General features: G+C 34.9%; 1 protein-coding gene across 4 annotated transcripts in view; it reads right to left on the reverse strand.

Annotated features, from left to right (window-relative positions):
* NBEA (neurobeachin) overlaps nucleotides 1-23,862 on the reverse strand; it is a gene marked incomplete at both ends in the record, with an annotated part of 484,059 nt that overhangs the window by 277,263 nt on the left and 182,934 nt on the right. For all 4 annotated transcript variants that reach the window (XM_080363323.1, XM_080363325.1, XM_080363322.1 and 1 more), the window contains 3 exons: nucleotides 2,535-2,661; nucleotides 6,469-6,623; nucleotides 16,973-17,411. In XM_080363323.1, the coding sequence (XP_080219449.1) occupies nucleotides 2,535-2,661; nucleotides 6,469-6,623; nucleotides 16,973-17,411 (721 nt within the window). The remainder of the gene's footprint in view (nucleotides 1-2,534; nucleotides 2,662-6,468; nucleotides 6,624-16,972; nucleotides 17,412-23,862) is intronic.

Below are 23,862 nucleotides of genomic sequence, written 5' to 3' on the forward strand. Positions count from 1 at the left end.
TTTGTCTAAGGATATAAACCCAGCAAAAATACAAATACAAGGACACAAATCAGCAGTACACTAAAGATTGTACCCCTTAAGAGACCTTCTTCCCTTTCAAAACCTGACAGGGCATAATGCTGCATATGTTGCATAATGCAACATACTGTGTGCTTGTGCCCTCTGAAACACTTATGCCAAGACTAAAAACCTGCTTTGTTATCTCAAAGAAATGAAATATTACTTAAAAATAGAAAATAAATTATGTACGTATTTTGCTCTACCGAGAATATTTGCTGTTCTTTTTCAGGCTGTTGGTGGCTGAAGGGGTTTTCTTTGTGCTTGAATTATGGTACCAAAATTTTATTGGTATTTTAAAGCACAGTTATAGGAAGAAGTTACATTTATTCACAGGATCTAAGAGAACAAACACTGACATTTGAATTTTATGTTGTACCTACTATCTATAAATACATGTGGACTTTTAAATTCAGATCACATGAAGATCCCTACATTTAAAAAGAAAGTTGACATTATAAACACATTGGAAGTTTTCCTTCATTAGCTTGAAATTATTTTACTGAATTCCTATAACTTATTTTCTTTCAATGTGCTGCTTTGCAATTTCAAATTCAGATACTCACTTTCTAGTATTCTAAAGGAGAGATTTATATGACCAGCCTTTATTTAAGATGATTGGTTGAAACAAATTTCACTATGCTAAAGCCTCTATTGACTGTATTTGAAATGTGATTAGCTTAGAGTTTATAATTTGCAACATGAATCTACCCCAAGCTTTTGCTGCTAGAGGTAAAAGTCTACTAGATTAATCCAAACTTATCTAATCCATGCTTTAAAATATGCTTTCACTGTAAATAAGTTTAAAAGGCCTAATTTTAGAGTTCATTTAACACTGAAAAATTTACATACAATTTAAAAAAATTCAAGCTCAAAATTGTTTAAATTAAGATAAATTTTTATCTAAGAATCAAGTAATATTTGAGGTGTGCATGTGCTATTAATCAACACTTTGGATGAGCTATGAACAAACACCTTGTTATCAAGTGGATAGTTGATTGATCTTGTGTATTATGGATCTATTCATGGGCAACTGGGAATACCGTTCTGTGAAAACATGAGATCAAAGTTTAGCACTGTTTAAAAATGCATATCAAGGGACAGAAATTAATATGTAGAAAGAGGAAAAAAATATCTCTTTTCCTTCATATAAATCTCTGGTGCATTTACATGTTGAAAACTGACTGAAGTTCTGGTTCTTCAATTTCTAAAAGAACAAGCAAAATTAAGAAAAATACATATGCAGAGATACTAAATATGTTTTAGGGAAGCAGGTGCCCCATCTACTGCCTTTCCTGTACACACATGCATGCACAGAGGAGCAAAGGAGGGAAGAGACCAATCTGATTCTACAGCTGTTTCTAACATCTATTATACCTTCTAACACATCCTGCAACCATTGGGAAACTCCCTGTGGAGACTGATGTAGCCAGTCATTCTCTCCTTGATCATTTGCACCTTTTTGGAGTGGACCCAACAGCCCTCACGCTTTCAGCCTGGGCCTGCACCCATTGCTGTGACTCCACCTGCACCACTCCCCTGACACTTCAGATAGGACCAACAAAAAAAGGCGTTTTTTGGTCTGCATGTTAAATCACTGAAGCACAAATTTTTTATTTTTTTTATTTTTTTTTTTTCAGATTACCCAGGGCCCTTGATTTAAGTTTATTTCCTGTCTAGTTCACTAGGATATAATATAATAGGATATTAAATTCTTTTGTTCATGAGTTTGTGAACTCAGGAACGGCTAGCTTGGTTGCTGTCACCACTCCAATCTTAAAATCGTACATCAATGTGGCTGGCAAACTAAGGGACACTTGACAACTCCTATACCCTGCATCAGCTTTTTAGGGCAGATAGATGTGCACCTTGTAAAGGTCAAAAATTCATTTTTGAAGTGTGCTACGGCATAACCACACACCTTTACAAAACAATGACCGATTTTACAAAGATATTTAATAGGAATTTCAGGGGGCATTTTCCTGGCTGCCAGTCAGTGTAAGAGGGCTATTAGCTACCCCATGGTCCGTGTCTCTTGCAACACCAACTCAGAGCTGGTGTTTGTATCTGGTTTTGTACTCTCCCATTTAAATAGGGCTTTTGTTTGCTTGGAAGAGCTTCTGTTTCTCCACTTGCTAGTGCTCTGTTGCTAAGTTGTGCTTGTGTTCTAATTCTTATTATAATTATTGAGCAATGTAAAAAGCCAGAGAACTAAAAAATTACTTTTAATGTCATTTTAGCGTCTAGCATAGTTCTTAGAAGTTAGACTTTTCAGTGAAGTATTGTTTTACTATACCCATTTTTAGTACCAGGAAGGTATACAAATACATATTGTACTACATCAATAACTACAATAATGCCTATTAAATGAGCTAAAATATATTTTTATATATCTTTCTTTTTATAGTATTTTGTATATCTGAAGTTGTTGTGGGAGGAGAAATTATAATTAGTGTTAAAGGATAGAACTTGTGTACCTCATATTTTCAGCTGAATCCTCTGGCATTGGAGCAACAGTTTGGACAGCTGGGAGATTTTTGCTGGTAGCACCATTCACAAAGCTGGATGACGAAGAGGAAGAAGAAGATCCTGAGTCTACCGCACCTGTCCCCCAAAAAATAAAGATCTTAATTCAGTCTGAAGAAACTTAAGTTTTATAGATTTTTAATATAGTCCTTGTTTTAGTCATCTACTTTTAAATAAGGAAATAATGTTATTTATTCTAAAACGATTCAAACCATTCAATATGGTTATCATATAAATAAATTCCTTATATTGCTAGTATAACAACAATAAGCTTAAAAAGCTATTGAAAATCAGGCAAAACAAATCCTTACCTCATTTTCATTATTCCCAAATTATATTCCAAAGATGAAAACATTTTTACATCATCCTGTAAAGCAAGATCTTTCTAAAACAAAGGTATATTTAAGATGAGGTTGAGGGGAGAATAGAAGTTAAACTATTTTTTTTTAAATACATATATGCACACACTTCTTGGCTGCCCAGTCCAATTACTGGCAGAAAATAAAATGAAAACTAAAAAAATGACAGAGAAGATAGAAAATGTGTATTCCTTCAGTAAGTAATGGAGAAAACTAGTGTCTGAGGAGTATTAAAACTAATTTTATATTTTCTCTTCCCTTCCTTGACTCAAGGAGAATTTTAAGGTCTTAAAAGTAGGGAGGGCAGTAGGGGTATCATTTCAATGGGTTGTGAACAGCTGCCGAGAGAAAAGATGCAGACAGAGCACACATTTATACTTTATGTGATCTGGGTCAGAGCTAAGGGCTAAACTTAGACTCTAAATGCCAATCTATCATGTTTGCTGAAACGGCACTGTGAGTTCAGTCTCTCTGAAGCAAACCAGCAAAGGCTCAGCGTGGCCATGAACAGTAGCGAGATCACTGTGATAAATGCTCTCCCTTTTCTGCCGCACAGACCTTGTGCAACACGTCAGGGCAGGAGAGGGAGCGACCAACAGCCTTGGAGCTGGAGCGCAAAGCCTAAGGGCCTGCAACGCTGCTGGAGACCAGGGCCACGGGCAACAGGGTTTATCCAAGTTACCAACAAGGGGTGGAGAACCCCACTTTCGAGATTCATTGTGATTTTTAAAGATAAAAGATTTCAGATAAAAACCAGAATTTTGACATCCAAAACAGTATCAAAATGCAGCAGGATTTGCTGGGTTTGTTGACACTAGAGTAGCTGGTGAGGCTCAGGAATTAAACTAGGAACTGATTTAGTCTGCTGTTTAATAATGTGAGTGGGAGGTGGATTGTGGCTTACACTGTGAGTTCTGACTTGGACTAAATACAAATTGTAAATGTACCCAAATGCACCGAGAAGGAAGCACAAAAATATAAGGTAGGCTGTCTCTCCCAAACTAGGAATCACAGTAATTTAGCTGGGAATAGGGTAGCTTAAAAAAGATAAAGGCTTCATATGTATGTGTATATGTGTGCATGTGTATATATATATATATATATATATATATATAAATATCATTTATAGTTTTATATTATCTACATATTTATAGTAATATATAAATAGATAGCACATATTGTTATTGCTTCTTTCCTTTTCCTTCCAAAGTCAAATTTTCTTCATTAAGGTTGTTGTCTAACAATGCAGTTGCTAACTTGTTTAACCAGATAGGCTCCCAGAAGAGAAGGTTAAACAGACCTAGAACTACTGAATTAACATAGAAGTGAGAATCAGGATATAAATTACATAAATCCAATCTAAAAGCTAGAAAACCAGTTTCTTACATAAAGAGACAAAGGAAGAGAATCTACCTCCCAAAAGATACGTTCAAAGCACTAAAAGGACTTCAGTTACATACATCGAATTACATAATGACAGCGACATTGACTACAACAGCAATGGCAGATGGAATGTAAACAGTGACTGCAATCTGTGAATAACTGAAAAAAACACCTTTTGCACAAGTTCAGCACAGAATATACCTCAAAAATACAACTGTATTTCTAGAGTAACTATGACATAGTATAAAACCAACTGTAAATAGGTTTGGAGGGACATCTAGTGTTTCTAAAAAATTGTATACTGTTTCTTTTTTACCATAGGAAAAAAAAGGTGCTGTTTGAAATGAAATCCTATATGCTACTTTAAAATCATTAATAACATAGGTAATTTCACAGACTACAAGTACATAAATCAGAAAGTATCTGGATACTTCCTGTATATATCTCAAAAACTGATATACGTGATCACTGTTTTAGCTACCATAGGCATAGCTTAATTAAAAATGTCAAAATAACCATTTTAATCTCATAGATATTTATGTTTTCATTGTGACACTACATTTTTTTTCTGTCATTAATGTGTTTAGCATTTCTAAACTGTTGATATAATAATTCACATTTAAAAAAAGGTTGGAGGGGAAGGACCTTTCAAACTATTTCTTAAGAGAATTTGCCAATAAAGCTCATTAATTCTGATTATTTCAGACACAAAAGGCTTTACCAAATACGACCACTAAAGAAGTTCAGTACACGTGTAGTTCTAATTAAACCTGATACTTTCTGAAATTCCATTGAATCAATACTTTTCCTTTTATCAAGCTAAGAGACAAAAAAGAAAAAGAAGCTGTAAGATCTAACAAAAAAACCCAGCCACAGTGAATGTACCATGGTATCTGCAATACTGTCCTCTACTAAGAACAGTATCAGGGAAATGACTGATTTTTAAACGCAATTACTTACAAAGAAGAGCTACTACATTCCATCAAAAACAGTTCAGATCTTTAATCAGTGAGAAGACTGAAAAGCTTACACTATTCAGCACCACTTGGAAAACAAGGTTTCCAATGTAGGATACTTTTTGCATGACATAAGAGTACCTAAAAGGAAATCCATTCAAGATTAACAGAAGTGGCTACAGAAATGGAACTGTTCATAGAAGTGATAGCATTATTCAGAGCATTCCTTCCTCCCATCTGCCTCAGGATAATTAGATTTTAAGATTTTTTTGGTTTTTTATCCTTAGAAAAATCAAAGTTCTATTACCAGGTATTAAAGGTAATCTGCAAAAGGAAAGAAAAAAATATGAGTGTGTCTTCATACTATTCCATGAAGCAGAAGGATGCCAAAAGTTTCCCTCTCCATTTTCTGCAACCCCCAGGAGATTTTCTCTTTCTCAACCCTTGACTGAAGTTGTGATATCCTTGAAGAGAGCTCTTCTCTCAAGTGCTTTTGCTTAGTTTAGAAAGAAAACAGACCAAAGCCAGACATTTCAAAGGAGTTTAAGTAAACATCAGTTGCTCTCAGTAAGGATTCATTTCTCCATGGTCACTATTATAAATAATTTTATAAAAGGGTCTCATTCTCCTTCTATAGGCCACAATAAACAACTACTACTAAGACTTGAACATAATTAAATCAGGTAGGTTCTTACTGAAAAACCTTCCAAAAATCATAGCATAATTTTCATTGACAAATAGTAATTGCACAAAATATAAACCCTCCACAATCTATGATATAATTATTAAGTAGCTAGCTGTCTTTACTTTCTCTGACACATAAGGAGGGATTAATCAGTATATATCATATACATCCTCTACTGCAGAGGACTGGAGAAGTTAGCTCATTTCAGTTCTAAACTATGTTTCTAAAACAGTATTAAGGGTATTTATTCACTTATTTAAGGCTGTGCAAGTCTAATGTGAACTATCAAAGATTATAAACATACTTCAAGAAAACAAAACAAAACAAAACAGCCTCTAATTAAGGCCAAAATTCAGTCTTTTCAGAGTTTTATTTTAGAAGTACACAATCAGTAACAAAAAGGATGATTAAAAAACAAAACACCACTGAAAGTAACAAAACAACAACAAAAAAAAAACAAACAAGAAAAAATGAGGGTCACAAAAATATTTAAGGACAATACCTGTTGTATTAATCATACTTTTTGGTGTAGCTCCTGTTGCAGCAAATATATTAGGTGTACTACCCGGCGGCAGTCCACTCCCAGCTGTGGCAGCTCCAACTGTGGTCACGGCCAGGCTACCTGGAGGGGGTTTCTTTACTGGTACAACCACACTCCTGTGGAAAAAGAAATGGCAGATTAGCAAAACTGCACCAAAGCATCAGCAAGAATTTTTGTTTGTTGTGGAATTTTTGGTTCCTTGTGGCAAACCTTCATACTTGTTTAAATCAGCAGCACATGATGTAAATTGAATACCTAAAATGCAACATAGTAAATATTTGCTTTTGCAATATTAATAACATGTCCATTTAAAAATAAGGTTTAAAAAGCAGTCTTGAGAATTTGAAGCTCTTAAGAAGAGAACAGGGCTTTCATACAAAAATTCTGACATAAATCAGTTACATAGAGACAACACTGCATTCAAACAAGCACATTCTCACTTAATCTTAAGCCACTCCTTTTTTAAAATCTCAAAACTAAAAGACTAGCTGTACATGTTAAAAGGGAAGAAAAAGGAAAATACTAGAGATATCTAATTATTATTTTTTGAACACTGAACAACTGTCATAGTGCAGACAACTATATTTACATTTTTCCAATTAATATTTCCATTTATATATATAAAACTGACCCTAAAAAAACCCGTGTTTCAGTAGAAAACTTGAGTGAAGAACAAACCTGATTTGTAAATGTTAAAAAAACATATTTTCATCATCATACACACATTTTCTGGTTAAGCAGATATACTTTTCCTTAATCATTGTAATTAAATAAAAGAGCAAGAAAATGCAACTAATTAGGGTAATAAGGCCACATCTTGCTCTAGAAGTTCTTTTGATAATTATTTTGTTACACTTATATGTAAATATGATGGCGCATGTTGGATGAAAATGTGTGGAACAATATTTCACAGTAATGCATTTTATTAATATATGTCTAAATTCTCATTCTCCCCGGATTTTAAAGACTGGTGATGCAAATTGTATTGATGATGCCATTGTGAGAATTATATACAAGTGTTATTTTTTGTGATCTCCTCTTCTGTAACGACAGTGTACAAAACGATCCATAAGCAATTTTTTTTCTCACTTTTTTTAGAGGGGTAACAATGCCAGTTGATGTGTTTGCATTTTGAACAACAGTTTTACCACTACCCTGAAGCATATACTATTAGAAAGGTAATTCTAGGCATATTGATGGTTTTCTGTGTCCTTCCATTTCTCATTGGAGAAGATGAGTTTGCACAATGCAATAGCTGTTAAGATACGTGACCCTAAAATAAATGCTTTTGTCTGTAGTTAACAATCTCTTTCAATCTTTGCTAATATGAAGTGTTTACATAGCAGGAGCTAATGGTGAATAAAGTTGGGTCTACACAGGTTGAATTAATCTGCTCTATAACACCATGAAATTTCCTAAAATTAGCTCCTAACCACACACAAAGATCTCTAGCTCAATTAATACTTCAATCAAACACTTCAGTTCTGGTTGTTCAGGAATACTGATTCAGTACTTGGGAACAGAGTCCCTGTGGTGCCATAGAAAAAATAAGAAATTAAGACTTGTATTTTAAGTGGGAGCATCTCTTGATTATATCAATTTCATAAGGAAACTACTGTGACTACCTGCAGCATCTTGGTAGAGAACTGCAATAGAAAGGCTAAGATTGGTGTGAATGAAGAATGAATGGGAATATTTGGGTACTGAGGCACAAGAAGGAAGGACACAGCAGGAAAAGGCATCTTAGACTGGCCTACGCTAATGGTACATAGATTATCAGGCCATCAAGACCAGAGGCACATGTGTAGTTTCACAAGATAACCAGAACTTGGAGATAAAACCAGTGAACAGTGATGACTCAAAGAAGTGGGAAAGGACAGAGAAGCTGTTGGTAGCTCCATAAGGGTAAAAAAAAAAGGCATCTCCAAAACCTGAAGTTAGTTTCCAAACTATGAAGAGTCCAGGAAATGTGAGGAAGACCTGATAGCTGGTGTCCCATGCTCTCCATATCATTGCAGCAGATCCTGGACCTAGCATCGGGACACAAGCATGGGGTTGCCTGAGTGCTGGACAGACTCCTCAGACACACACCATTCTAGTGTTTGACAACATGAGACAGAGTGTGAATGAGTGAGATCTGTTTTGTTCTGGTCTGTATTTTAAGGAAAGTAATTTTTTCCTCCTATAAGGTCTGGTATCGTTATCTGCCAAATTGCTGATACAACTGGAGAAAAAGTATCTCCTATTTTCCTGCTCCGTTTTCAAAGAAGATGAAGCTAAATTCAAGGTCTTCTTTCTTATCTTCCAACAGCTCAGTGGTCTTTCAGAGTATTCAAAAGACCACCTGACTTTCCATAGCAAAGACCACATATGTCAACTTCACTTCTCAGGTGTAATAGAATCATAGAATATTGTGAGTTGGAAGGGACCTTTAAAGGTCATCTAATCCAACCCCCAAATGTACAGGCCTCCCATAAATGCAAAGACTCTTAAGAGTGTACTTCAACACTGAAAATCAGTTCCCATAGCAAGAAAGGATATTCTTGTCCAGATCCTGCAAATACTAATGCTCTACGTATGGTTGAAGTTCTTTTGTCAGCCTGAATCAGGCCATTGAGAGAGGTCAGGTGTTATTAAATTACAAATTATCAAGAAACATCAAGAGAAACCTCTCTACTATAAGAACAGGCAAAATTGGTGAGACATTATCATCCCAGACTGAAAGAAAACGCAGCTTTCTGACATGTCATACATGGTGACCCTGTCAAAATGTCTCTTTCCTACTGATAAAACAAAATACAGCAAGTGAATACAGAATGACATCCAGATGAAGGAGACTAAAAAACTATTCAAACAACACAATAGAGTGGTCAAAAATGTGCAAAACAATCACAGGAAGAGCAGAACAAGAAAGGTGAAAGAGGATGACTGACTGCTTTCAAATAAGAAAACGCCTCCTTTTAACCAAACAAATGACTCCAACAGCACACACAGTGAAAACAGGCAAATCAAAACAAATCAGATTTATGAAAGAAGTATAGCTATTTACCTTAGCATAATATGAATGAAAGAAAGAATTTAATGTGACAGATGCCTGTCAGGTCTTCATGTATTTTTTTCATGGAGGAACAGAAATCTATAGACTAGAAGAAAAGGTTATATACACTTCCATAATTTCATTTTAGGCCTTGCTTTACAGAGCATATTTCAGACTTCCTAAATGTTCCAAACTGGTCCAAATTTTTCTGAATCACATCACAGTGGTCTCAAATGATCCCCAAAATTTTAGAAAGCTTAGTAGTAATTGGCTGTAGCAACTCATTTTGTCTCTCTGTTCATTGGGTGCCTTAAAATTCTAAAACCAATTGTGACTACTGATGACTACTCTGTTACTCTAAAAGTATACTCTCAATTTGTAAACCTAAACCTGAATTCATCATAATTTATATCATGCTTACGATGAACACTGCTGGTTCAACCTGCATACCGCTTGTGCATTGCTGGTTCATTAAATAACCTCAGCAAATGGTACAGGAGTCTTCTGGGTTTTAGAAATTTGCATAAAGTAACTAATAATACCATCAATGTGTTGAACTGCAAAAATAAAAAATGGAAATTAAAAAAAAAATGCTAGTGCTTGTGACAGACAAATCAAGTTACACAAAATTATAATTTCTTTCTTCTTCTCTGTGATCCACATTCTGTATCTCTTCTCCATTTAAAAATTTAAAGGCCTTCCAACCTAATCACTATGGTCAATCAAGAGGTCAGATATAAGCTTTCAATACTGGATGTCTTGTGCTACCTATCTGTGCAAGAGGAATTAAATTACAATCACTTCATGCTCTTCTGGGATATGTGAAACCTCTTAAGGCTGAAATAACATTCTTGCTCCTCCTTTCCTCCCCCACAGCAGCAGAAAGCATGAGGATTTTTAGGAAGTGTTCTTCAAAAAGCAGTATAGCCTTAAGGTAAATTTTTCACAGAAGTACTCTGAAATAGTAACTTCTGCCAGATATTTCAGAAGAAAATACAGTAGAAAATGTGAGACAATTTGTCTGCTTTATTATATGTTACCTTCTTCCTACAGTTAGATTAATTTATTCTCTGAAAAGAAAGCTTAGTATCTCTTTGAAAGTTATTAATATTCTTCATGCATATGTACATGTCCAGTTCTTTACGAAACATGTATATTGCTGATAATTCACTGCTCTTTCTGATTTCAGCTCCAGGTTGTGATTTGAGTCTGTAACAAATGATCATTAGTATGGAAAAACTACACATTTTGAATCCTACTTTAGAAAACTTTCTATTAGGCTGACTGCATTAAGATTCATCTGAAATAAAGGAGGAAAAACATAACTCAGAATCAATGAGATATACTGAAGAGATATGGAAAGCTTACAGAAGGATACAGTCTTTGAAACTTATGCAAATGAAACCTTAGTGCTGCATCTCCAGTTTTTATGGATTCTTTCAATCATTTCATACCATACATTCATTAAAACATCCAAATCTTAGAGCACATAAAATGACCCTAATCTACTAAACATAAATTGCCTGTTTCTGAATAGAAGAAAGTGAATGATCTCAGGTGTGGTTATAGGACAAATATATGAAGATCATTGATCTTCACTATCAGAAAAAGCAGGAGAGTATTTACTCCCAATGAAATCCTCAGTCACTAGTACCTCCTTTGCCTTCCGGATTAATTAGCTGAAGCATGTAAAATAATCTAAAATATTGACAAGAAACAAGGAGAATCTGTAACAGATTAAAACGTTAACTATCAGGAAAGATGAATGGTCTTGGCTGAACATAGAAATAGGAAATACCGGAAATTTAATAATTTGAAGAATGTGAATAGAATATAAGTGAAGATGTCATGTATTAAATGTCAGAAGCATGATCAAATAAACAAGAAACATAAAGAAACTGTCAATATAAGGTACAGACTGAGGTTGGTCAAGCAGCCTAATCCTGTATACATGATTGCAAGAAAATCTGAAGAAGCAAGAGTTAAATAGCAGCAGTCCTGCAAAAGTCAATACAGCTTTAATATTGATTTTACAGATGCCTCTTGGGATAAAAAGCAAGACAAAAATCTAGTACAATTTTCAACTGTATACACAGTGAATCATTTCAGTGAGATGCGGGTTTCTCCTGATAGAACATATGTAAGACTTTAATTAAGATATACTTAGAGATCCATGCATATGAACATGAAAAGACACACATGACACAGGTTATAAGAAGAGTTTTGAAAGAGCTACCTGTGTACAAGTTGCTAAACAATGGACAAGGGGAATGTGATTACAGCTTGATGAAAAAAAAATGAGGGTTAATAAACCCAATTTTGGTTGACTTTAACCTATTCATAAATTTAGGATGAATTTGTTCTAAACGAAGATTGTCCCTGATTTTATTTAGTAAACAAGTGGCTAAGACACTCTCCAAGAATAAAGACAATGCAACTCCAGCTCCCTTCTCTGCCTAACAGGATCTGAAACCAAATCTCCCATTCTCGGGAGTGTATTTTAACTGCTATGTTAGAAAAGACATTCTACAGAGAGGAGCTCTCAAGTCTTCCCATTGGACCACAATCTCCACTGCATAAAGATGAGGAAAATTGTTGAGAGTGAACTGGAACCCCAGATGAGTCACTTAATTCCTACACTACAAATTAGTTTTTTCATTGACATGTTTACAATCTACTGTGATACCCAAAGTAATGGGGAATGCAATGACTAAGTACAAACAGCATCTGTAACTCTCCCAGTTTTCTCCAACTAATTTTCATTATGACTTTAAGAAACCTTTTCTGTTGGGAGAAGACTAAAACATATTTATTCATAACTCACTTTTATTAAGTTTTCAGGAAAATCAAATCTATTTTTCAGCCATCATTTTTTTTGGGAAAATCTAATGACTCTAACAGGACTATAACCTTCAGGATTCAGATGTTTTATTTATGTTACTTTGTAGACCAGTGCATATCAATGGTCTCCCAAAGGTAGGCAAATATACAACACATAAATATTGAACCTCCTTATTTGAACCTTCAGTGCAACTTCTCTCATAGTTCTTGTCTTTTTCTCATTCTTTCAGTCAGTATAAAAAAAAAAAGCTAGTAAATTGTACAGGTACTCTGAGTAGTTCTTCTAAAAATAGCCTACGTATCTAAAACATGCTAAACATCGTCTTTGAAGATTTTTTTTCTCTGTAATAACTGGCAGGATATGTATCAGCCCTAACTGGATTTCACAAGATGTCCCCCTTTTCTAGCACATAAATGCCTTTAAAACTAGCCCCAAAGGCCTTCTATGGGGGAAAACCAAACAAAAGAAAAAAAAAAACAACCCACAAACAACACCAAAAAATCCCAAACAAACAACAAACCAAATTAGAATACTTCAAAAATGTGCCCTTCAAATATTTCAAAAAATGCTTGTAAAGACTGAGCTTGTAAACTACACAAACTCATAGTATCCCAATTTATGACGTGATAATGAATTACAAGGGAACAAGGTATTTAAAAGCAGCAAAACTAACTGATCTCATTTCTAAGAATTCAAGATTTTCTGCTTATGCAAGCACGCTTCCTATTAAAATAATTTCGCTAAGTACAGAAAATATATGTAAATTACCTCACTTTGGAAAAATAACATGTGAGACACAAAACCATAAGCACTTTCAATTTCAATAATAGCACCCCTCTAAAAACTCTCTACTAGAAAACAGTAGAACAGAAAAAACAAGCTTCAGAATGCAGTACTGCGTAGAATCAAAAATAAATTCATGAACATTAAAGGTTCAAGTTGTATCTAGTGGGACAAATGCAAATTGACAAAAAAAACCCCCAGAAAAAAGAAGTCCTAAAACCTTAAAAATCAATAGCAGAGACTGATTTTTGTCAGACAAAAGATGAGAAGGCAAAAAGGAATTATCGGTGAGTCATGCTCCATTAGTTGTAAATCTAGGTGAAATAACCCTTTGTGTTTGCTTCTAAAAATGTCATCCTGGATGCCATTTTCAAATAATTCAGTCTGACGCTAAAAGACATGTCATAACTTTGAGTATCCAGGCTCCGGTGTCCCAGAAATCTGTTTATATAGCTCATAATGTAATTACAGCTACCTTAAGACAGATGAGGCAGAAGGCAGCAATATATTGAAAACTAATTGAAAAATGCAGTTGTCCAGAAGCACTTGTGGGGAAGAGGTCTCTGAAAAGCTGCTCAAAGCTTCAGAGTTTGAAGTGAAATTTTTGATGTTGTCATTCTCAATCTATTGAAGAGCTGACAGACAATCAAACCCGTCTGGCTGGCTGGCAGCTCATTTTGCTGGCAGGTGGCAAACAATTAGACACACCAATTTGTGCCTCCTGATGACATTAAAGCATGAAACTAAGTTGTATGCAGGGCCTAGTGATTTGTGTGAAAGCATTTCAAAAATAATACTCTTTGCCGTGGCAACTCATTTCAGACTGCCACCTCCCATTACGGCTTTGAGCGGTGAAGACGACAGACTTGAGTTACGTGCGGTGCAAGGCCGCTTCTGTTCAATCCGTCATCAGCGCCCCCCGAGACCTCAATCCCCTCCTTTCATCAATATCACCTCATCATTTACATTCGATAGTACTTGGACTGCTGCATACATTAGCTACGCACAAGTCCTATTTGATAAAACATGCTGGACACATTTCCTGCTTTTATATTTCATTTATAACTTCACAAATTCTACAGAAGAACACTGTAGCCCATTACACAATTACTCTTATGAACATATTAGCAATGTACAATTAAAAGAACATGCAGAGCAAAACATATAATATTAAATTATAAAATAGAATTCTTAACTTCAAGTCTATTTACAGGAGTTTGCTTTATATAGCATTTCCCTGCATGTAAGATCAGTGATTACAATTAAAGAAATATTTTTGAAACAACAAAGACACCATCACTTTTCTACTAATTACTTATTACATCGGCTCTTTTTTTTTTTACAAGGCACTCAGCCATCCAAATGCAAAAACTGAAGCCTAGCCCCACAAGGATTAAGGATATATTTTGACTAAAGCAAAAAACATTTCTCTAACCTCAATTTGAGTATAAATATGGAATCACTGTGTACGTTTTATGAAAAATGAAACAAATAAAACCTGACAAAACAATACACTCCATTGCTCGTGATTCTCCCTAAAGAGAATAAACGTGACCAACAGACACATTGCTCAGTGAAGTACCAAAAGGTGCACAACATACAGCAACAGAAGATCCCACAGTAATATAGTCCACAGGCATATTGTTAGCCTTTGAAAAGCATGTAGAGTATATTATTTATTAGTTTATATCAGTAAAAGCAACTTTATTTACATGAGCAAGCATGGAAAAGCAATCGAGTTGTAATTTTTTCCAGTATTTCAGTGAAAATTGGTAAACTATAGGCAACACAAAATGTTCATAAACCACCACAAGCTAAAACTCAGGTTGCTTTCACAATATTTTAAGTAATTCTAATATTATTTCAATATACTATTCAAGATTTTCCCCCACCCAACCTTTGTTTCACTCCTCATGAAGAGTTATAGGGTCAGGATCTCAGTCTACTCCTCCTTTGTAATTTGAAAAAGAAAAGTGACAATGCCACACATCTTTTGCCTCCGAAGATTGCCACAGTGGTCAAGTCATTGTTCTGAAAACATGCGCAAAGTGTACAAAGAAGCCTTTGCCTGGACAGTGGTCATTATTCATTGATACAGCCATGAGGTGCAACCAGCCAGTTGAGTTCCTGTCAGCTAGGAATATTAGTATTTTTAATGAGATGCCCACAGTTCAATAAAACTTTAGATGGAGATAAGAACTTGACACTTCCTGATCATCTGTGACCTGTGTGAACCTACTGATTTTGCTTGTATCAAAAAGCCTCATATACCTCATGCACCAAAAAGAAATAGCAGGATGATCTATTGAAGAGAAAAAAATATCCCAACAAAATAGACACAAATGGGTCTTCTTTTTCCTAAACCTCAACCATTATCACTTTTTTTGCCAAAGAAGTAAACAATGCCAAGGGTTGATATGGTATGACATCGGTCACCGCTACAAACATAGCCGTACACTTTGTGCAGTAAATCATGAAATCGCAACTTGGTCAGCAGAGTAACAGGGTAGGGAAAAATAAAACCAAAACACACAACACTAAACTCTCTAGGCTCCTAATCAAACTTTTCATATGAAATGCCTACCACAATAGGTATGGTCTAGACATGAAGCATGTATATGTATACATATACATGCAGACAAAAGGCACAGGTTTTTCTATGGAATTCCTAATGAAAAAGTGCATCTTTGTTTTTATTTAAAAATTCTCATGTCTCTTCTAGAACTTTACTATTTACTTGATGCTGAAAACGTCGATTGCATGTTTTTTTTCTTAAGACTTTAATGAAGACATTTGTGGCATTTTTGCAGGTTTTCTGTAAATTCGGATGGATTTTTCTCATTAATCATAACATAGCTATTTGCTTGTTTTACTTTTTTCTTCCAGAATTTTAATTCTTGTACCTACATGATGAACTAATATATTTCTACAATTTTGCAAAAATTTTGGCACATGTTTTACCATATCTTTGAGTTAGGTCTTGATTCCATTTTTTGAATTTTTTTTAAAACATTCTTATGAAGAAACTGCAGGGATCTTGCCATAGTGGAAAATGTAACTGCACCAACATACACTAAGAGTTAGCTCTTTGCACAGGTTAAGACTGAGCCCACAATGGAACAAGTTACCCTTCTTCTAGAAGGATGCTGTTGATTGCACATCTTAACTTCTATGTTCAGGATAACTGAGATGAACTGGACACGTAAAGAAAAGTATATTAATTAGAAGCTTGGAATCTACAACCTCAAAAAGAAAACAAAGGATTCTTTGTGGAAATGTTCAGCGGTTTATTTTTAAACATTAACTTCTGATTGTATTTGCTTTTTAAAGACGTAAAAGGAAACTGGTTTCCACCATGACCATGCAAACGATTTGCCATGGTAAAAGCATTTCAGTACCAGAAAACAGTGCAATGATGGATCCAATTAAGATTTAGGCCTTTGAAAGAATATTTGACTGAACTTCTGCACAGCCTGTCTGCTCTGTATCAGCAGATATTGCTCCTTCTCCTCCTCACTAAAAACCTGTTTTAAAGGAAGAAAGATTTCATTGCAAAAGTATTTCTTTACAAAAGGCTTGTTTCCCAAGTACCTCGTAGAGTTTTATTCACTGCTAAAAGAGAAAAACAAGGTGAATTACTTTTGTCCATACAGTCTGTTTTGGTAATACAGAAAAGGAGAAGTAATGCAGCTATTTTTTTTTAATATACTCTAAAACAAACCAATAGAAGAATAACCATGTTTTAAAAAATCCTCTAAATTTCTGAATAATACCAATATAAAATAATAAATCCAGCCATATACCTGTCAAATGAGTGAAACTGCATGGGAAGAATAGCATGAGCTTCTCTCTTCAATGCGGGATCTGGGTAAGGGATCGGATCCGGACCACATTCTGCAATTTCAACAGGGGCTGCCACAAGACTTTTCAGTATTTCCTTGACATTGATGCCTTTACTTTGGCTGATGCTGGATATCGATGATGCGGGTTTCAAGATATCACTGGGGCTTTCCGTTAAGCTCTCCTGAGATTTCTTCACTTCTGAAGACAAAGTAGACAACAGCTCACTCATAGCATCGGGGCCTGTGCTGGTCTCCAAGTCTGTCCCATTCAAAATATTGGGCATCTGTTCATCTCCAATTCCAGAATCTGTATGAGGAATAGAGCTTTCCAGCTGAATATCTTCAACTGGTGTCGGTGTTTCTTTATCTTTGATATTTTCTGGAAATACAGTTGGTGTCTCTGCAGTGAAATAGAGATTATGAACAATATTTATAACTTATTTCGAATTTTTTTCCTAAGAATATGATCATGAGGTTTTAAAAGATAGAAATGTAAATTTTAGAAAGCCGACTAATCTTAGTAGTTGATACCTTAAAAACTCATTCTACATGCAAAACATTTTGCTTTCAACCGCTGTTTGGCATATATAAAGGCTTGGAAGAGGATGCCCGAAGTTGCATTATGCAAGCTCAGTGATATTTAGAAATTACAGCCCACTACTCACACGGTAATCAAATAGCAGAATGCTGCCAGCAAAAACAACATTAAAAATTATAACCCATTGACTGCATTCCTGTATGATCTCTGAGACTACTGGAAGAGAAAAATGCAATTACTTATGCTTTAGGATTGCTATAAAATTCAGTCTTTTTATCACTGTTAGCAAATATTAAGCTTGCATTTCAAAAGAAAATGGCTAATTTTTTTGTTTGCTTTACCTTTTGTTTTAAATTTGTATTGTACACATTTTTACACACACATCATTACACTGAATATAAATTTATTTACACATGAATGAAAATAAGAAGTGTTATTTTTCAGTCTTTATGTAACTCCCCTTCCTCACAAAAGGTAAAATTCTGTAATTCTTTCTAGCAAATGTTAAGAGCAAAATAAAGCTTTGTGGAGACAAGAAAGTGAAATCTGTTGAGTCTGGAACATTTCCAGACTGCAACGGACTCTACAACATCTTGTAACCGAGAAACACATACCTTTATTAACCACTTCAATGAAACAGACACAATAACTTCATTAAATGAGAATAATTTGCTGTGCTTTGTAGAAAGGTAGCTAGAGCTGTGAATAACTTCCATATTAATCTTTTTGGTTACATTTCTTAGAGCAAGGGACTGTGACTATTTTTAACGACAAAAAGCTTGCATTAAAACTGATTTTTTAATTTATTTTCGAACTACCTTATTTTCATCAGATCACTTGTCTTGATTATAAAATTTATCTCACCTGTGTATGACAACAAACTTTTTTTTTTTTTGATGGTTCTGATATAGCACTTTAGATATTATGGAAAATGCAGCATACTTAGATGAAGCTCTGCCCTTCTGCCTATTCTGAACAAAATGTCCTTCAACAATTTAACAACAATCACATAACATATTACTGATTGTTGGATACAGTCAGGTGTAAAATATCTATGTATCTACCATATGGGCAGGAGTGTGTGTGTATGCTTGTGCACATACAAATTCTATACGAGATTATTTAGGTGTTTGAACTAATGGTAGCCTAAAACTCTTCATGTGTACGAGTGTTAACAAACACATATAGATAGAACAGAAGAGGCTTTTAAAAATACAAAGCAGAACAACCCATTATAAGGAGTATTGTTTTCTTCTTTTAACAACCGTAAATGCTGAAGCCACTTCCTTCTTCTCATTCCCTTAAGTGCATTAAACACATCTTATCAAATAGATATGAGCCCTGCTTTGTGAAGCAGGATGTAGAAATGGGATTTATGAGCTGCATAAAATGCACTTAGCATCAGCCTGGTCAGGAGGTAAAAAAAGTAAAAAAAAATAAATAAAAAAAAAATCCATATCTACTCAGTACTGCCTATATTTGGCACAGAAGGACATCTGATCCACAGAATGATGCTAATGAATTTTCTGCTTGTTTGCTACTTTAAACTTCACCCACACAAAGACAACACTTCTCAAATGAAGGGAAGAGGAGTACTTGTGCTGGCAGTCAAGCAGAGTGTTGCCTTGTAATGTAGGGTAAGTAAAATAGCATAAGGTTCCATTGTTATGTAAATGAAAAGAGGACAATAGAAAAGAAGACAGTCCACTACATGGTGAAGTTAGAATACACTCACTCTCAATTTTCATCAAGGCAAACAATGCTGAACACAAAACTAAAGATAGTAAAGCTAATGGAAATGCAGTTGTGGAAATTCAAATACCCTAACTAAACCAGAAAAAAAAAAATTAATGTATTGAAACAATGGGAATAAATTGAGTCCAAGCCAATCTTGAAAGAAAATGAAATGACTGGTCTAGTAACAAGTACTTTTGTCAAACAAGTAAGTGGAGACAGCGACATATGACTGGAGAACACATTTTTTCTTTTTAAGAAAGGGGAAAAAATCATCTGGACAACAACAAACCTTCAACAGCAAGCAAGATTTCAGGATTTATTTTAGCATAAAGAATAGAAATTGGATGGAATGAGACAGATTATAAACCCGTTTTGCTAAAAGAGCTTTTAAAATATTTATTGCTCAAAGAACATAAGGGGCAATGTTGTAAAATTCACTAAAGCTGGGGTTGTCACAACATATAGTAATTTAGTCAGGAGAACATGGAAATTAATAGAAGGTGGGAAAAGAAACTGGCTAAGAAAGAGCCATCAAATATCTTCAAAAGAAAAAACATTAGATTGAGGAAAACTAACGTGGGAGTTCTCTCTTTTAATTTTTAATAAAGATTTCAGATAAAAAAGTAAAAACTATTCTGGTGAAATTTGCTGAAGATGAAGTTATAAGTTACAACTGACACACAGAAGGATGATTATAAGAAAGAATTACGATAGAACTGCAAATTACATTCAATAATGAAAAGCTGTGCATCCAGCGACTAACACAGAGATTCCCATTGTAAGTCGAATTCATCAACTGGAAATGACTGAAGAGAAGGGCCAGGATACATCAGTCACTGGCTAATTATTCAATTACTGATACAACAATACCATGGAAAAGGCAACCATGATTCCAAACTTTTCTGAAAAAATATCTCCTGCAAGAGTTAAGTATTAATGGCATTAGAGGGTTCATTATGGAATACTGCATACACAGATATATTTCAGGAACATGGAAGTGCCACTATGGAGAGCTACAGCAATCAACTGTTGCACAAAACAGTTTGGCTGATACAGTCTGGCCAATCTAATACTGAGAAGGTACACAACAACTATTATACACATATTTTCAGGACAAAAACTCTAGAAAAAGGAACTAAGCTAAATAGAAGACTTAGCATCAGAAAAATTGAGTGCAAACTCACCAAGAATATATTCAGATTGAGAAGTGACAGCCATCACTATGGAATTAAGATTCTGGAAGAGCCTTCCAGTTAGAGTTGTGAACTCAAAAATCCAAGCTTATTTCAAGACTCTATAAATAGAGTTGCACTTAATTACTCAGCAGGTACCTTGTAATCCTTTGTTCCCAAATGAGAATAAAAAGCCTAGGGCATGGGTGTCAAACCCATTTGCACTGGGGGCCACATCAGCCTTGCGGTTGCCTTCCAAGGGCTGAATGCAATTTTAGGACTGTATAAATGTAGGAGTAGTTACAGAGGATTACACCATTTCAAGATAAAAATGGAAGGAAAATTGAATTTGTGGGTATAGAATTTAGATATGACATACTATACAGTATATAATGCTAACTAAAGTGATTTAGGAAAATAATATCAAAAGAAGTTATTCTACATACAGGTAAGTGTATGGATACTTGATATCCACAGAAACCAGACTTGTATCTTTACTTTTCTTACTGTGTCTCCAGTGTCTAATATAAATATGCTTCACTAAGTCAGTTTAGCTTAGTCTGATTTATCACTATGAATAAAAATCTCTAAGACTACTGAAATCCATCTCATCCTTAAAACTTCCAGCAATTATGGTGGATGTAAAAGGTCTAATTTACTTTTTGTAAATTGCAGAAAAATAAACTCAGAACAGATAAAACTGCTTAACTGAATACTAGAATACTAGAAAATTAGTATTTGTGAATTTCAGATAAATCTATCTGAAAGATAGAAGTCCTTCTGGATCAGCATTATTATTAGTACTATTTTAGGTAAATTATAAACTCCTGAGCATAGGTCATAAAACCCAACCAATTTTAGTTACAACACTGCATATCCACAAGTTTTATTCTATGCTTATTTATACCGTGTCATAGCACTTTTTGCCTTCAGGAGTGAAGAATACTGCTTCATAATGTTATTGAGAAAACTCTTAAACCAGTAGAGAGTATGCTATTATAAAAATCCTACTCAAAGAAACTTAGCAAAATAATAAACATGAACAGAAGTGAAAATATAACTGATTGCATCTGTCTATGTTTTAACATTGTGACAGTAAGCCTGTAAATTTTCAGAAAACCTCATCAGTTTTCTGTAGCACAAGGCCATGTCAATAGACAAAGCAGAAACATTACTAGATCTCATGATCTCAACCCTGTCAGAAACAGGCAGTTGGAAGCCAGATGCCTCTTTCTTACTGTTTTTCATTGTAACTAATGAGTTCATCTACTACATTATGGGAAAAATATGGGCTTAAGTTAACTAAATGACATATTGTATATCTGGTGACCTCATCTGTCACACTCTTTCCCTAAAATATCTTGTTTGCTTGTGATTTATGAAGTGCATTGTAATTGTTTTAACCTACTGAGTTACCTAAATAGATCTTGAACTACTTCTACACACCTAAAAAATACACCCACCCCCACCTTGTTTATTAACTTAATAATGAGATATTTCACATCTGTGTAAATATAAACAATTTGACCATTACAAAAAAAAAAAAAAGGCACAAAATATTCTACTTTAAAACTTTATTTACTTAAAACATTTGAAAAATTGTGTGTATATTCCTGTGTTTTTTTATTTTTATTTTTTTGTGTGTCATTAAACCCCCCTACTAGATAAAAATCAGCTGAAAATTTTAAAAGTTAAAAAAGTAGGAACATTATTAACTGCTTACAACATGGCTGAACATTTATTTGAAAGTCACACCAGCCCAAATCCTTGTCAAATTTCTGCTGAAAACAATACAGCAAGAGTTGGTAACAGGAGGTGTGGGACAATCTTGATAGAGGAGTTGCTGTCACCTTTCAGTCTGCATGTGCACTAGAAAATTTGTTGAGTTGTTTTCTGCATAGCTAACTTAAGGCATTGATAATAACCTTATTAGCTGCTTTTTATAGACTCCTTTGTAGTATTCTACAAACTTTCATGGACTATAAGCTGAAAATGCTTTCAAACCAACCAGGCAGTGACATTATAGCTTCCTCCATAGGTGTTAGAGTGAACTAATCAATTCCTAAGCTCTAGGCTACAAAGAGAGTTAAAAAATTCTTCCTAGCAACATCAGTCTATTAGTTTTCACATATGAGAAGAAGCACAATTAAACTGAGATGAGAAACTAAGAACTGGGGCAGAACCAAAGAGTAATTACCAAAGAGTAATAGGGCCCTTATTTAAAAGTACACTGAAAGGAGTCACCAAGAATGGACTTGCTGTGGAAATGTCCTCAGAGGTGGAGGCAGAACAGTGAGAAGAATCACCCTATAGGAAACATTAAGACACCAAGTTGCTCTGTATCTACTCAGGGCCTTTTCTCCTGTTGGCACTTCTATTTCTATGTGAAAGTTACAAAGAGACCACAGTAAAAACTCCCTGTATAGCGATCCTGGTCGTGGCCCAGCCACATAACATGTACTCATTTTGGCAGCCTGGCTAGTATTACTCTTCATATAATAACTATGCATTAACAGGCAAATATGTTTGTGCTACACTAATGGAGTTCATGTGGTTCTGTCATTTCTGAAGCAAGGCTACCTGAGAAACTTTGCTTTTTATTTTGCAGAACTCATTTGTTGTTCTAAACATTTTTTTAAACAAGTCTCCTTGTTAACTGAATTATAAAAAGTGAGGAAAAAGAGGCTGGCTTAGGGTTGCTATTTGTCATTCTTGCATTATCAGGCTTTCATCTAGGAACACATTTGATAAATACATCCTGCATTTAGCCCACATCTGTTATTTAGCCAAACCATTTATCCAGGTTTGGGAAATTCCTGCCAGAACTGGTTCAGATCTTGAGATAGGAGATTTAAGACAGAGGACTGGGAATTTCCTTTTAACCAGAATGAATTTGCAAGGTGGAAGGTTGTAGTACTGGAACAGGAAAAATAGAGAGGCTGTGAAATGGGAGAGAAAGGGAGCAGGAGAGAATGAGGGTGGGGAAATCAAGGTTGGGAAGTGACAAAGAGACTGGCAGAAAACATAGTTACCATCAGCCATTTTCCACAGCTGGACATCTCTAAGTGCAAGTCTTCTCTTTTTGCTCACCAGAAATTTCTTCTATTTGCAAAATTCCTCAAAAGTCTAATAATTTGTTTCTTTCCCCACAATTGCTCCTGAACTCAAGCAGGCACAAAGGGCAGCTCCTTCTACCTTGGCCAGAGTATTGAAAAAGCCACTTATGACAGACATAGCTCTTGATCTGTTCAGGCAATGCAATTTAATCAACATCTTGATTCTTCCTTACTAATCAAACCTCTTTCACTAAGCGCTTGATAGATAAGACATTTGTAAATCAGTCTGATTTATTACCTGGTTGCCAAACAAAATACCAGCAGTCCCAAAACAATGTACTACCCAGA

Source organism: Nesoenas mayeri (assembly GCF_963082525.1).
Source record: "Nesoenas mayeri genome assembly, chromosome: 1".
NCBI classification, from domain to species: Eukaryota; Metazoa; Chordata; class Aves; order Columbiformes; family Columbidae; genus Nesoenas; species Nesoenas mayeri.